Raw genomic sequence first — 12614 nt, forward strand, 5'->3', positions numbered from 1 at the left:
ATCATGATTCTGAATTTATTGACAAGATCAGGTGCTTCAGCGCTCAAATAATACTTCTCAAAAGACAAAGTACATTATCTGATACTACTATCAGAAATAATCACTTTGGCACTTTGAGCTTCAGTTATCCCGATCAGTCAACATTTCCAAAATGTCCATAATAAATACCCAAAAAGACAAATCATTTTTAACGTCCATTTCTTCTCTGAGTGAACAGTAATGGTCACAGAAACCATAGATACAGATGGACTTTGCCTTGAAATCAACAAGTACTGTATATAGGTGGCTGTGGTGGATTAAGACTTCAAGTGAAGTAAGCAGCAACAATGAGAAGTCTACTACACAAAACATTAACTGTGAAGAAATCATGTACTCTGTCATGACAAAACACTTTCTCTATACAAACCATACCCATGTTTCCACAGGGACATTGGGAATATAACCCACTTTTACACCTTAAAATATATTAAATATAAAACCCATGCAAAAATGATTAAAACACCTGGCAGATCAATATTGAGACTCAGGAATGATACAATACGCGGATGTGAGTGACGGCATCTGATCATACAAATAGAAACGTTATGGCTGCTGCATCTTAACTCATCTTGGTACACACACACACAGGTAATCTCATAATGCAAAAAGAAAGATGGTGACAGAAAAATAAGTCTGATGTTCTCACTGTCCACACAAAGAACTACACACACAAATAACTACACACAAAGATTCACACACACACACACACACAAAGATTCACACACACACAAAGAGTCACACACACACAAAGAGTCACACACACACACACAAAGAGTCACACACACACAGAGTCACACACACACACAGAGTCACACACACACACACAGTCACACACACACACACACAGTCACACACACAAAGAGTGACACACACAAAGAGTGACACACACAAAGAGTCACGCACACACAAAGAATCATACAAAGGATGTTTGCAATGAGGACACCGAACAGACAAAACACCAACGGTGTGTTTGATGTGCTGTGAGCTGCTTGGGAAGAAGTCCCTGGATGTATGGTCCCACCATGACGATAGCTCTAGGAGGAAGATGCCGGTGTGCTGAAGTGCATGGCATTATAGGCCGTCTGGTGGCACAGGGGCAGTGGTGAAGATCGGCAGAGTACCAACCTAGAGCTGGCAGACTCAGCATCATGACGTTGCCACGAGCAGCACTACAAAAATGTAGTTAAGCGCAGTGCAAGACTTTCTCCTCACACAGTATGAGCGCGGCTGCACTTCATGTTACAACGTGGTTTATATGGGACCCAAAATGGCGGAGGAGTTGAGCCTCGCGCTTCAATGCTCTTAGTTGTTGCGGAAATCGGACTGATGTATTGTGTTTACATAACCGACTGACATTTGAAAAATGAAACATGCATGACTAAGGTCGATAAAAGGTATTGATTTGGTAGTGTAGTAACGATTGCACACACACATCTTTTTCACTCTGACATTTCCCTGATGTAGCTACCAGTACAAAATAAATAAAATTTAACTCATCGGTTCACCCAAAATGGCACCTTATCCTTTTTCTAAAAGCATTCTTGTGAGTGTTAACACATCCCTTTGGTCAGGAGAGCCCATTCCTCACTTATTCATCTTCAAAATAACACTACTAGCCACACTTTAAATTCACTCACACGCCACTGAATTGACAGGATACCAACTTGTTACAGGGGACAGTAAAGCAATCCCATTTTCAGTGCAGCCGCTCAACACAATCTAGCCTACAGTACAGAGACTCAAACACAAGGCCTCAGACAAAGTGGGTTCCCTATATCAGCCCAATACCCCCTCCCACGCTTACCTCAGCTATTTCTCTGAAATGTGTTGTTATCAATTCTCTCTTACAATCAACTGACTAAATCGGTCATCTCCACAACACAACTGAGTTGGCTTGAGGCTACAGTAGCAAGGTAAGACTAACTAGCTACCTGCCCCATGCCCATCCCTTCCTATACATTAATAAATACTGCAGTTCCAATAACTATCAACTGTACGAGACCACCCTCAGATTTTAAAAGGGGTAGTGAGTGAGTCAATGGGATTGACTGTCACACTGCTAAGGTCCCCTTTTGAGTCAGTCCAGTCCAGAGCGTGCAGCAGGGCCCTCTCTGGCACATCAACGTGCCTCTGGACACCGACCAGGGATCAGTGCTGGGGAGCCCAGGCCCTTGGTCAGTGGGAGGGGGTTGAGGAACCTAACTGAGATCAGGGGTCTGTATCGGGGTCTTTGGCGCTGTGGGAGGGAGGCGAGGCAGCAGTTTGTCTGTAGAAACATGGCATATGATCGTCTCCAGGTGTCAAGCAGCTGTCTCCTTGCTGTTTGTACTCCTCTTCCTCCAACACTACCTCTCCCTTCTCCAGGACAAACTGCAGGGTGGGGCCTCTGGCCTCTCCGTCTTCCAGCTCCCCCTCTTCCGCCAGGCGGAACTTGATGTTCATCTTCCCCAAGGGCTTGTCTGCTTTGTCTGAAGAGTAGTGATCAGGAGGAAGACAGAGCGAGAACAAGAAAGAGAAAGGAAGACAGGGGGAGAGACAGTCAGTGGCAAACATGTAATCTGTTACACCTCTAACATCTAGCACACATTTAAGTTACAAAGTGTTCATTTTCATTGAACCCAAACAACTGATACTAGAGTTCAACATTAAAATGTGTTTCACCTTTGCTCAATTTAGAACTCTTCTCCCGCATAATTAACCCCTATAGCTTCAGTCCCATAGGCAGGCCACCTCTTTTTTATTTTTTAGATTTAGTACATTTTACACTTGATTTAGCTGCTGGAAACAGAGGGGGAGACAGGTAAGTGGGAGAACAGTATGATAGATGCATTGGTTGAACCCTGGTCTCCGGTGGGGAGCAGTGTTACCAGACCATGGGCTCTGCACAGGCCCCCTCTCTTACCTGTTGTCTTACCTAGCCGCCTCTCTTTGGGCAGCATCAGTACATCTACGTTGCTGTGGTCCTCCAGAGCAGAGGTGAGCAACGCCCCCTCCTGGCTGAATAGGAACACCAGGGGGATGGTGATGTCAGCTGTGGACCCTCCGTCTCCCACCATCTGGAACAGGGGCGTCTCTGCACTGTTACTCCCCTCCCGGTGGTCTAGGAGGGACGGAGGAGTTATGGGAAATGTTGTTTTTCAAAACAAGTGGGGAGGGCTTGTCAACTCAAAGAGGAATGCCATATCGATCAAAGACCATTTGTGAACCAACTCTGATCTTAAGAGGTAAAAAGCAGAGCTACTGTAAACTCACACTGATAAAGTAGGTGATGGTTCCCCAAAACCAACCGTTTGGGATTTTTACTTCAGTAAGTAGTACACTGTAACAATGCAGACCAATATGGCCTTCTAAATCTAGGTTAGGCCCCACTAAGCTATTTTCCTAAGCTCCTCTTACAGCAGAGTAACAGGCTGTGTGCTGATATTATGGGCTATGAGTGGGTGTGTTGAGCAATGTTCCCTCTTAATTGTTTTCGGCAATGAGCAAACTTCAGGTCTGCTGAGTGGAAACTTGAAAATTCTGTACACACTAAGTTAGTTTTAAGGGTGTACACATTAAGTTAGTGGCCAAGTAGGCTAGTGTGGCTATTTGATCACAATGTAGGCCTACCAAAGTGGTCTACCATCAAAAACGATTGAAAAAATGCATCCCATAAAATTGCAATTGCTGTTTTATGATACAGCCACCAGTAGCCATGTGTGATGTTCAATGTAGGTCTACATACCATGAGACTACTAAAGCATTATGCATGTGCCGTGACATTAACATTTTCCTTCAGACAAGTCGATGACTGAAAATGGTGTATTGTGTGTGATGCAAAAAAACACGTCAAAGTAAAATGCATTATTATGATTATTATTCCATTATTACCATATACCATTATTATTCCATTATTACCATATACCATTATTATTATTCCATTATTACCATACCATTATTATTCCATTATTACCATATACCATTATTATTATTCCATTACCATATACCATTATTATTATTCCATTATTACCATATACCATTATTATTCCATTATTACCATACCATTATTATTCCATTATTACCATATACCATTATTATTATTCCATTATTACCATATACCATTATTATTCCATTATTACCATACCATTATTATTCCATTATTACCATATACCATTATTATTATTCCATTACCATATACCAAATTATTCCATTATTACCATTATTATTATTATTCCATTATTACCATTTACCAAATTATTCCATTATTACCATTATTATTATTATTCCATTATTACCATTATTATTCCATTATTATTATTCCATTATTACCATTATTATTATTCCATTATTACCATATACCATTATTATTATTATTATTATTATTATTATTATTATTATTATTATTCTTCCATTATTACCATATACCATTATTATTATTATTCCATTATTACCATATTCCATTATTACCATTATTATTATTCCATTATTACCATATACCATTATTATTCCATTATTACCATATACCATTATTATTCCATTATTACCATATACCATTATTATTATTCCATTATTACCATATACCATTATTATTATTCCATTACCATATACCATTACTATTCCATTATTACCATTATTATTATTATTCCATTATTACCATTATTATTATTCCATTATTACCATTATTATTAGTCCATTATTACCATATACCATTATTATTATTCCATTATTACCATATACCATTATTATTATTCCATTATTACCATATTCCATTATTACCATTATTATTATTATTCCATTATTACCATATACCATTATTATTATTATTCCATTATTACCATATACCATTATTATTATTATTCCATTATTACCATATACCATTATTATTATTCCATTATTACCATATACCATTATTATTATTCCATTATTACCATATACCATTATTATTATTCCATTATTACCATATACCATTATTATTATTCCATTATTACCATATACCATTATTATTATTCCATTATTACCATATACCATTATTATTATTCCATTATTACCATATACCATTATTACCATTATTATTATTCCATTATTACCATTATTATTATTATTCCATTATTACCATTATTATTATTCCATTATTACCATTATTATTATTCCATTATTACCATATACCATTATTATTCCATTATTACCATTGTTATTATTATTCCATTATTACCATATACCATTATTATTCCATTATTATTATTCCATTATTACCATATACCATTATTATTATTCCATTATTACCATATACCATTATTATTATTATTATTTTTGTTTTAATTTTTACCCCCCTTTTTCTCCCCAATTTCATAGTATCCAATTGTTAGTAACTACTATCTTGTCTCATCGCTACAACTCCCGTACGGGCTCGGGAGAGACGAAGGTCGAGAGCCATGCGTCCTCCGAAACACAACCCAACCAAGCCGCACTGCTTCTTAACACAGCGCGCATCCAACCCGGAAGCCAGCCGCACCAATGTGTCAGAAAAACACTGTGCACTGCGCCCGGCCCGCCACAGGAGTCGCTAGTGCGCGATGAGACAAGGATATCCCTACCGGCCAAACCCCCTTTAACCCGGACGACGCTAAGCCAATTGTGCGTCGCCCCATGGACCTCCCGGTCGCGGACAGCCTGGGCCACTGACTGTCTCTAGACCACTGCGCCACCCGGGAGGCCCCCCATACCATTATTATTACAGAGAATCAGATGAAAATGTAGGCTTTGCTACCCTCTGCCTTTTGGCTTATTCAAGCTGGTCTCTTAATACAATACTGCACCTTGAAAACATAAAAAAAGCTCTTTAGTCTTTTGCGGAGTTCATGTCATGTCAGAAACTTGGGACCTCAGAGATAAAATTAACCTAATTATTTGTGTAGAGATTCCTATTGGTTGATTCTGATACTTCCCAAGTGGGATACTCAAGTATCATCTTTCTACAATGAGTAAGCAAGTCAGAGTTAATGACATGACGTGAACACGGCATTTACTGAACTCGCTTTTGAAAGATGGATAGAAATGTAGGAAGCAATCACTCCCCTATTGCTGACTAGAAACTAGCTATAATTTGGCTAATAACTCACTAACTAGCAAAAAATATCAACAAATGTGCAAACATGCGGCTCTGTTCTCAAAACAAGCACATCTACTTGTGACAGCTTGTGTCCGTCAATGCAATAGAATCCTCCGACGATGCGCTCTGCCTAAAACCAAATCACAGTTGAATTTGTTTTGGTTTGTTGCATCGAAAGGGGCTAATATGTATATTTGATAACAATACCCACAGAGGGAAACATTGATAGTGTAAACTAAAGGGTCAAAACTAGTAAAGTTGAGTGAAGTTCAATCTCGTGCTTCTCTGCTGGTGTTTCTTTTGCCCGGCAGTCCTGGGGGAGCTGGATGGTGTTGAGGCATGAGAGAGAGAGAGGGGGACAAGCAGAATGGGGGTGTGTGTGTTCCATTTCCTCACCTATGAAGATGACTCCGATAGCCCCAGCCTCCTGTAGCCTGTGGGCCTTGGCAGCAAACATGCAGTCGCCACGCAGTGCCAGGGCAATGTGCCCGCTCAGCTCCTCAGCATTCTCTATGGGTCCACACGCTGTGTAAGGGGAGGTCTTTACGATGCTGCCCTTCACCTGGGAGAGGAACAGGGTATGTACAGTTGAAGTCGGATGTTTACATACACTTAGGTTGGAGTCATTAAAACTCATTTTTCAACCACTCCACAAATTTACAAACTATAGATTTGGCAAGTCGGTTAGGACATCTACTTTGTGCAGGACAAGTAATTTTCCCAACAATTATTTACAGACAGATTATTTCACTTATAATTAATTCACTGTATCACAATTCCAGTGGGTCAGAAGTTTACATGCACGGAGTTGACTGTGCCTTTAAACAGCTTGGAAAATTCCAGAAAATGATGTCATGGCTTTAGAAGCTTCTGATAGGCTAATTGACATAATTCGAGTCAATTGGAGGTGTACCTGTGGATGTATGTCAACGCCTACCTTCCAACTCAGTGCCTCTTTGCTTGACATCATGGGAAAATCAAAAGCAATCAGCCAAGACCTCAGACTTTTTTTTTTTAGACCTCCACAGGTCTGGTTCTTCCTTGGGAACAATTTCCAAACGCCTGAAGGTACCACATTCATCTGTACAAACAATAGTACGCAGGTATAAAAACCATGGGACCATGCAGTCATACCGCTCAGGAAGGAGACGCGTTCTGTCTCCTAGAGATGAACGTACTTTGGTGCGAAAAGGAAAATCAATCCCAGGACAACAGCAAAGGACCTTGTGAAGATACTGGAGGAAACAGGTACAAAAGTATCTATATCCAAAGTAAAATGAGCCCTATAACCTAACCTGAAAGACTGCTACAAAACCGCCATTAAAAAGCCAGACTACGGTTTGCAACTGCACATGGGGACAAAGATTGTACTTTTTGGAGAAATGTCCTCTGGTCTGATGAAACAAAATAGAACTGTTTGGCCATAATGACCATCGTTACGCTTGGAGGAAAAAGGGGGAGGCTTGCAAGCCGAAGAACACCATCCCAACCTTAAAGCACAGGAGTGGCAGCATCACATGTAAACTTCTGACCACTGGGAATGTGATGAAAGAAATAAAAGCTGAAATAAATCACTTTCTCTACTATTATTCTGACATTTCACATTCTTAAAATAAAGTGGTGATCCTAACTGACCTACGACAGGGAAGCTTTACTAGGATTACATGTCAGGAATTGTGAAAAACTGAGTTTAAATGTATTTGGCTAAGGTGTATGTGTGTGTGTGAGTAAGTGAGTGAGTGAGTGAGTGAGTAAGAGATTCCTGTAAATACTTTGTACAGTATTGAGACAGACATCCAGAGATCTCCAAAACTAACATGAGTCAATATTTAATTTGGGTCATAAATGTAAGGGGACAAAAAGGTGCATGCCCATCTCTTACAGTATCAATATTTTGAGTGACAAAAAAAAACAAATAAAAATGAATGTAAGATTCAAGAAAGCTAACCCCGTGCTCCTGCTTGGTAAGGTCCATTCCAAACTTAGCTGGTCCTGCAGTCAGGACCGTTCTACCCAGAAACGGGGGGGATATGAGCTGAACAAGGAGGGGCTCTACTTCTTCCTCCTCTGTGGTCTGGGTCACCTCTGCCACCAGTTTCACCCTGTAAACACCTTTATGTACCTCCTGAAAATAAGTACATTGGTGTTATTAATTACACAGGGGCATTAAATGAGACAGGGCAATGTTTCCCTGCTAAACAATAGCTTGCGTCCCAAATGGCACCCTATTCCCTACACAGTGCATTACTTTTGATCTGGCTCTGGTCAAAAGTTGTGTACAGAGAATAGGGTGCCATTTGGGACAGAGTCAGACAATAGAGAGCAAGAAATCAAAAAAGCTGCCCACGCTTCTTACCCCCGGTGTCCCTGTTGCCCCAGCCTCGCTCAGTGGGGTGAGGGAGATGCCCATGTTCCTCAGAAACTCAACAGGCTCCATACCGTGGTCGTGAAGCGGCAGCTCGATGCCCCTGCAAACACACACAGACTCATCAGTGGCTAGGTCAGAGTCACTTAGCAGGGTTAACACAAAGGATGACGGAAGAAGCTAAATGAGTTTTAGTGAATGTGTAGGTCTTTACAGCCACACAACATTTACTACCTTCAGAAAGTATACAGATCCCTCAACTTTTCCCACATTTTGTTACGTTACAGCCTTAATTCTAAAATTGATCCCCCTCAATCTACACACAATACCCCATAATGACAAAGAAAAAGTGGTTTTGAAATGTTTGCCAATTTATTAAATAAAAAAACTGAAATATTACATTTACATAAGTATTCAGACCCCAGACCCTTTAGTACTTTGTTGAAACACCTTTGGCAGCGATTACAGCATCAAATTTTCTTTGGTATGACACTACAAGCTTGGCACACCTGTATTTGGAGATTTGCTCCCATTTTTCTCTGCAGATCCTCTCAAGCTCTGTCAGGTTGGATGGGGAGCTATTTTCAGTTCTCTCCAGAGATGTTCGATCGGGTTCAAGTCCGGGCTCTGACTGGGCCACTCAAGGACATGTCCCGAAGCCACTCCTGTGTTGTCTTGGCTGTGTGCTTAGGGTCGTTGTCCTGTTGGACCTTTACCCCAGTCTGAGGTTCTGAGACAACCTGCTCAGGACCTCAGACTTTCATAAAGGATATCTCTGTACTTTGCTCTGTTCATCTTTGCCTCGATCCTGACTAGTCTCCCAGTCCCTGCCGCTGAATCCTCACAGCATGATGCTGCCACCACTATGCTTCACCGTAGGAATAGTGCCAGGTTTCCTCCAGACGTGACGCTTGGCATTCAGGCCAAAGAGTTCAATCTTGGTTTCATCAGACCAGAGAATCTTGTTTCTCATGGTCTGAGAGTCTTTAGGTGCCTTTTGTGCCAGGCTGTCATGTGCCATTTACTGAGGAGTGGCATCTCTTTGGGCACTCTACCATAAAGGCCTGATTGGTGGAGTGCTCCAGAAGGACAACCATCTCCACAGAGGAACTCTAGAGCTCTGTCAGAGTGACCATCAGGTTCTTGGTCACCTCCCTGCCCAAGGCCCTTCTCTCGATTGCTCAGTTTGGCTGGGCAGCCAGCTCTAAGAAGAGTTTCTTGGTGGTTCCAAACTTCTTCCATTTAAGAATGATGGAGGCCACTGTGTTCTTGGACCTTCAATCTGCAGAAATGTTTTGGAACCTTTCCCTGTTTCTGTGCCTCGACACAATCCTTGGTTTTTGCTCTGATTGCACTGTCAACTGTGGGACTTTATATAGACGGGTGTGTGCCTTTCCAAATCATGTCCAAACAATTTAATTTACCACAGGTGGACTCCAAGGATGATCAATGGAAACAGGATGCAGTTGAGCTCAATTTCGAATCTCATAGCAAAGGGTCTGAATAGTTATGTAAATAAGGAATTTCTGATTATTTTTAATACATTTGAAACAATTTCTAAAAACCTGTTTTTCCTTGTCATTATGGGATATTGTGTGTAGATTGCTGAGGAATATTTATTATTTTGAATCCATTTTAGAATAAGGCTGTAACATAACAAAAAGGTCAAGGGGTCTGAATACTTTCATTATGAACTCTACACACACACAAACCTGACAGGCGAAGCGTGGAAGGCTCGGCCCACCCCAGTCAGGTACTTGTAGCTGTCCCTTATGGTCTTGGCGAAGGAGGGGTTGTTGGGGAAAAGGGTCTGGGTGCTGGGGCAGGAGTAGGTAAACAGGTCTTCCTCCAAGGCAGTGGGCGCTTCCTGGAACATATAGACACAAAATGGCAGATAAGTTTCAGCTCTTCTGACCATAACGCAACACAACTGTTGGTAACTGACTCAGCCTCACCGTGTTGTTGCCCCGACAAGGGGGCTGTGAGGTGGACAGGGAGACAGGCAGCAGGTGGGCCTCGGTGGTGAAGATGTAGTCGTCGATGTCAAAGTGAAGCTGGTTCTTCTCAGAGAACAGAAGGTACAGGTACTTAAACATCTCCGCCAGGAAGAACGAGTCCATCCTACAAAGAAAGGGAATGTTTGAAATCACACGTATTGTAATTTGAGCTCTCTTGCTCAAAGAGCACCATGGAATCAGTGGATATGACCGGAGGTTTTAACCCATATGATTCGCTGCGATCCCCTACCTGTCCTCGTGGGCCCCTGTGCGGACGTCCTGCACAGCTGCAAACCCACAAGGTACCCTGGCATGGGCGTTGAGTTTTTCCACTATGGACTGGCCCACCCTGAGGTAGTAGGGGTCGCCTGTGGCCTGTGGAAGGGAAAACATGGTCTATCCCATTCTCAACCCCTCTCTCAAGCAGTTCACTCATGTACACAGAGTATACCATTACTCTGCACCTTTGGCTTTTCCCAGTGGGAACCCAAACTGCATTACCTTGTAGAGGTAGTAAGTGCTTTCTGCAAACTCTGGTCTCAGAGGGTGTTGACCCCAGTGAACTCTGAACTCGGTGGTGAAAGCCTGCAACGTTAGGAAAAACACAGTCAAGCAAAGCTGAGAGCAGATATATTGACTCAAATGTCAAATGTCACTTTTCCTTACCTCAGGGAGAAACTTGTGCTGCTTGGTGACTTGGTAGAGCATCTCATGGGTCTCTATGGCTGGCTTTAGGTCTCCTCTCAGAACCTATGGCCAAGGGTTGATAATTCAGTCTTTACTATGAACGATTCACTTTCAGAGCGTACACCTGTTCATTACAACCCCATTGAAACGGATAGAAACTCAACCAAATAAAACAAATAAACAGTCTTCTGCGGTAGTGGATAGATGTGTGGTCATGATGATGTCATGATCCAAGCAAAGGGTCTCATGAATTCATGTGACATTTGCATACAAAAGTAGTGCACTATAAATCGGGAATAGGAAGGGGCTAACCATGCCAAGTGGTGGAGATGATAGAGGCGGTGTCATGGGACTCACCTGCAGGCCGGGGAAGAAGGCGAGTAGGGAGTCCATCCAGCTGCGGACGCTCACCGTGGGGTTGTGCATGTGCACGTTGAGCAGCAGCGGAGGCTGGCTGATGTACTTCATGATGGCTCTGTAATGCTGTAGGAGACACAGCAGACAGCAGGCGTCACTAAATACACTCACATTATGTATGATGTGTAGAGTTGATATGGAGGGAGGTCAGATCAGTGATGTGACTGAAACCCCGTTTACACTTCATGAATCAGTGTTTCCACTAGGATTTTTCTCAGCAGCGGTGGTAAAGGGGTGGGAGCGTGGTAGCGTCCGTGGCCGGTTTAAGACTCATCTTGGCCGCAGAAACACAATGTTTCTGTTTTTAAGCTAATTGTACACATTTTGTCATGGGGCTGAGAGAAAAACTGCAGTTTCAAAGCTAACTTCGCCACTGCTAAATGCCTATAGGGGAAACACTGACAATAATATAGACCTTGTGATATCTGATAACTTTCATCTGATCACCATCTGGCCACAGTTCATCTGGACATTTACATTTGAAATGAACATGCATGCATATGTTATCTGGTTCTGCAATCTGGATGCCGGTAGCATTTAAATGTAAAAATGCTGTCTGACAAATTGGAGTGTTCTCTACAAGCAGTAGAGCAAAACATTGCAATAGATCAGCAGCTAGTGAGAGTAGAGAGATTGGGTCTCACAGTGTTGAACCTCTCCAGGTAAACGTTGTCTCCCAGCAGAACGTAAGCCTTCATCAGGTACTCATAGTAGGAGTCAATGCCAGCACCCACACCACTGTCTGGAGATGCAAGGGAGACACTTAATATAGATTTTGACTGATCTAAAATGGGAATAACAACCAGGCGGAGACACACATATTCAAAACCAAACCCAGCTAGTAGTATTGGAAGTGACTAATGGCTGAAATAAAGGAACTGAGAGGGTGTGTCATCACATGGTGCGAGGTGATAAAATGTTTGATCCTCCAGCAACATTTGGACTTTTTAAATGTGAGAGTGGGTGGCCATGTGTGTTGGTGTAGGCGAGTGTGTGTTGTCTGAGCGGCTGAGTGTGTGTT

General features: G+C 42.0%; 1 protein-coding gene across 2 annotated transcripts in view; it reads right to left on the reverse strand.

Annotated features, from left to right (window-relative positions):
* si:ch211-282j22.3 (ER degradation-enhancing alpha-mannosidase-like protein 3) overlaps nucleotides 1-12614 on the reverse strand; it is a 19898-nt gene continuing 7284 nt past the window's right edge. Inside the window, exons 9-20 of one of the 2 annotated variants that reach the window (XM_021590775.3) lie at nucleotides 12238-12335; nucleotides 11534-11659; nucleotides 11156-11239; nucleotides 10991-11074; nucleotides 10740-10864; nucleotides 10448-10613; nucleotides 10205-10359; nucleotides 8484-8595; nucleotides 8076-8252; nucleotides 6524-6689; nucleotides 2954-3139; nucleotides 1-2507 (exon numbers count right to left, since the gene is read on the reverse strand). In XM_021590775.3, coding sequence (XP_021446450.2) covers nucleotides 2248-2507; nucleotides 2954-3139; nucleotides 6524-6689; nucleotides 8076-8252; nucleotides 8484-8595; nucleotides 10205-10359; nucleotides 10448-10613; nucleotides 10740-10864; nucleotides 10991-11074; nucleotides 11156-11239; nucleotides 11534-11659; nucleotides 12238-12335 — 1739 coding nt within the window. In that variant the 3' untranslated portion in view covers nucleotides 1-2247. Of the gene's footprint in view, nucleotides 2508-2941; nucleotides 3140-6523; nucleotides 6690-8075; nucleotides 8253-8483; nucleotides 8596-10204; nucleotides 10360-10447; nucleotides 10614-10739; nucleotides 10865-10990; nucleotides 11075-11155; nucleotides 11240-11533; nucleotides 11660-12237; nucleotides 12336-12614 lie in introns of both variants that reach the window. The other variant, XM_021590773.3, reaches the window with a different exon arrangement.

Source organism: Oncorhynchus mykiss, chromosome 29 (genome assembly GCF_057628025.1).
Source record: "Oncorhynchus mykiss isolate SJ-2025 chromosome 29, ASM5762802v1, whole genome shotgun sequence".
Classification (NCBI taxonomy): Eukaryota; Metazoa; Chordata; class Actinopteri; order Salmoniformes; family Salmonidae; genus Oncorhynchus; species Oncorhynchus mykiss.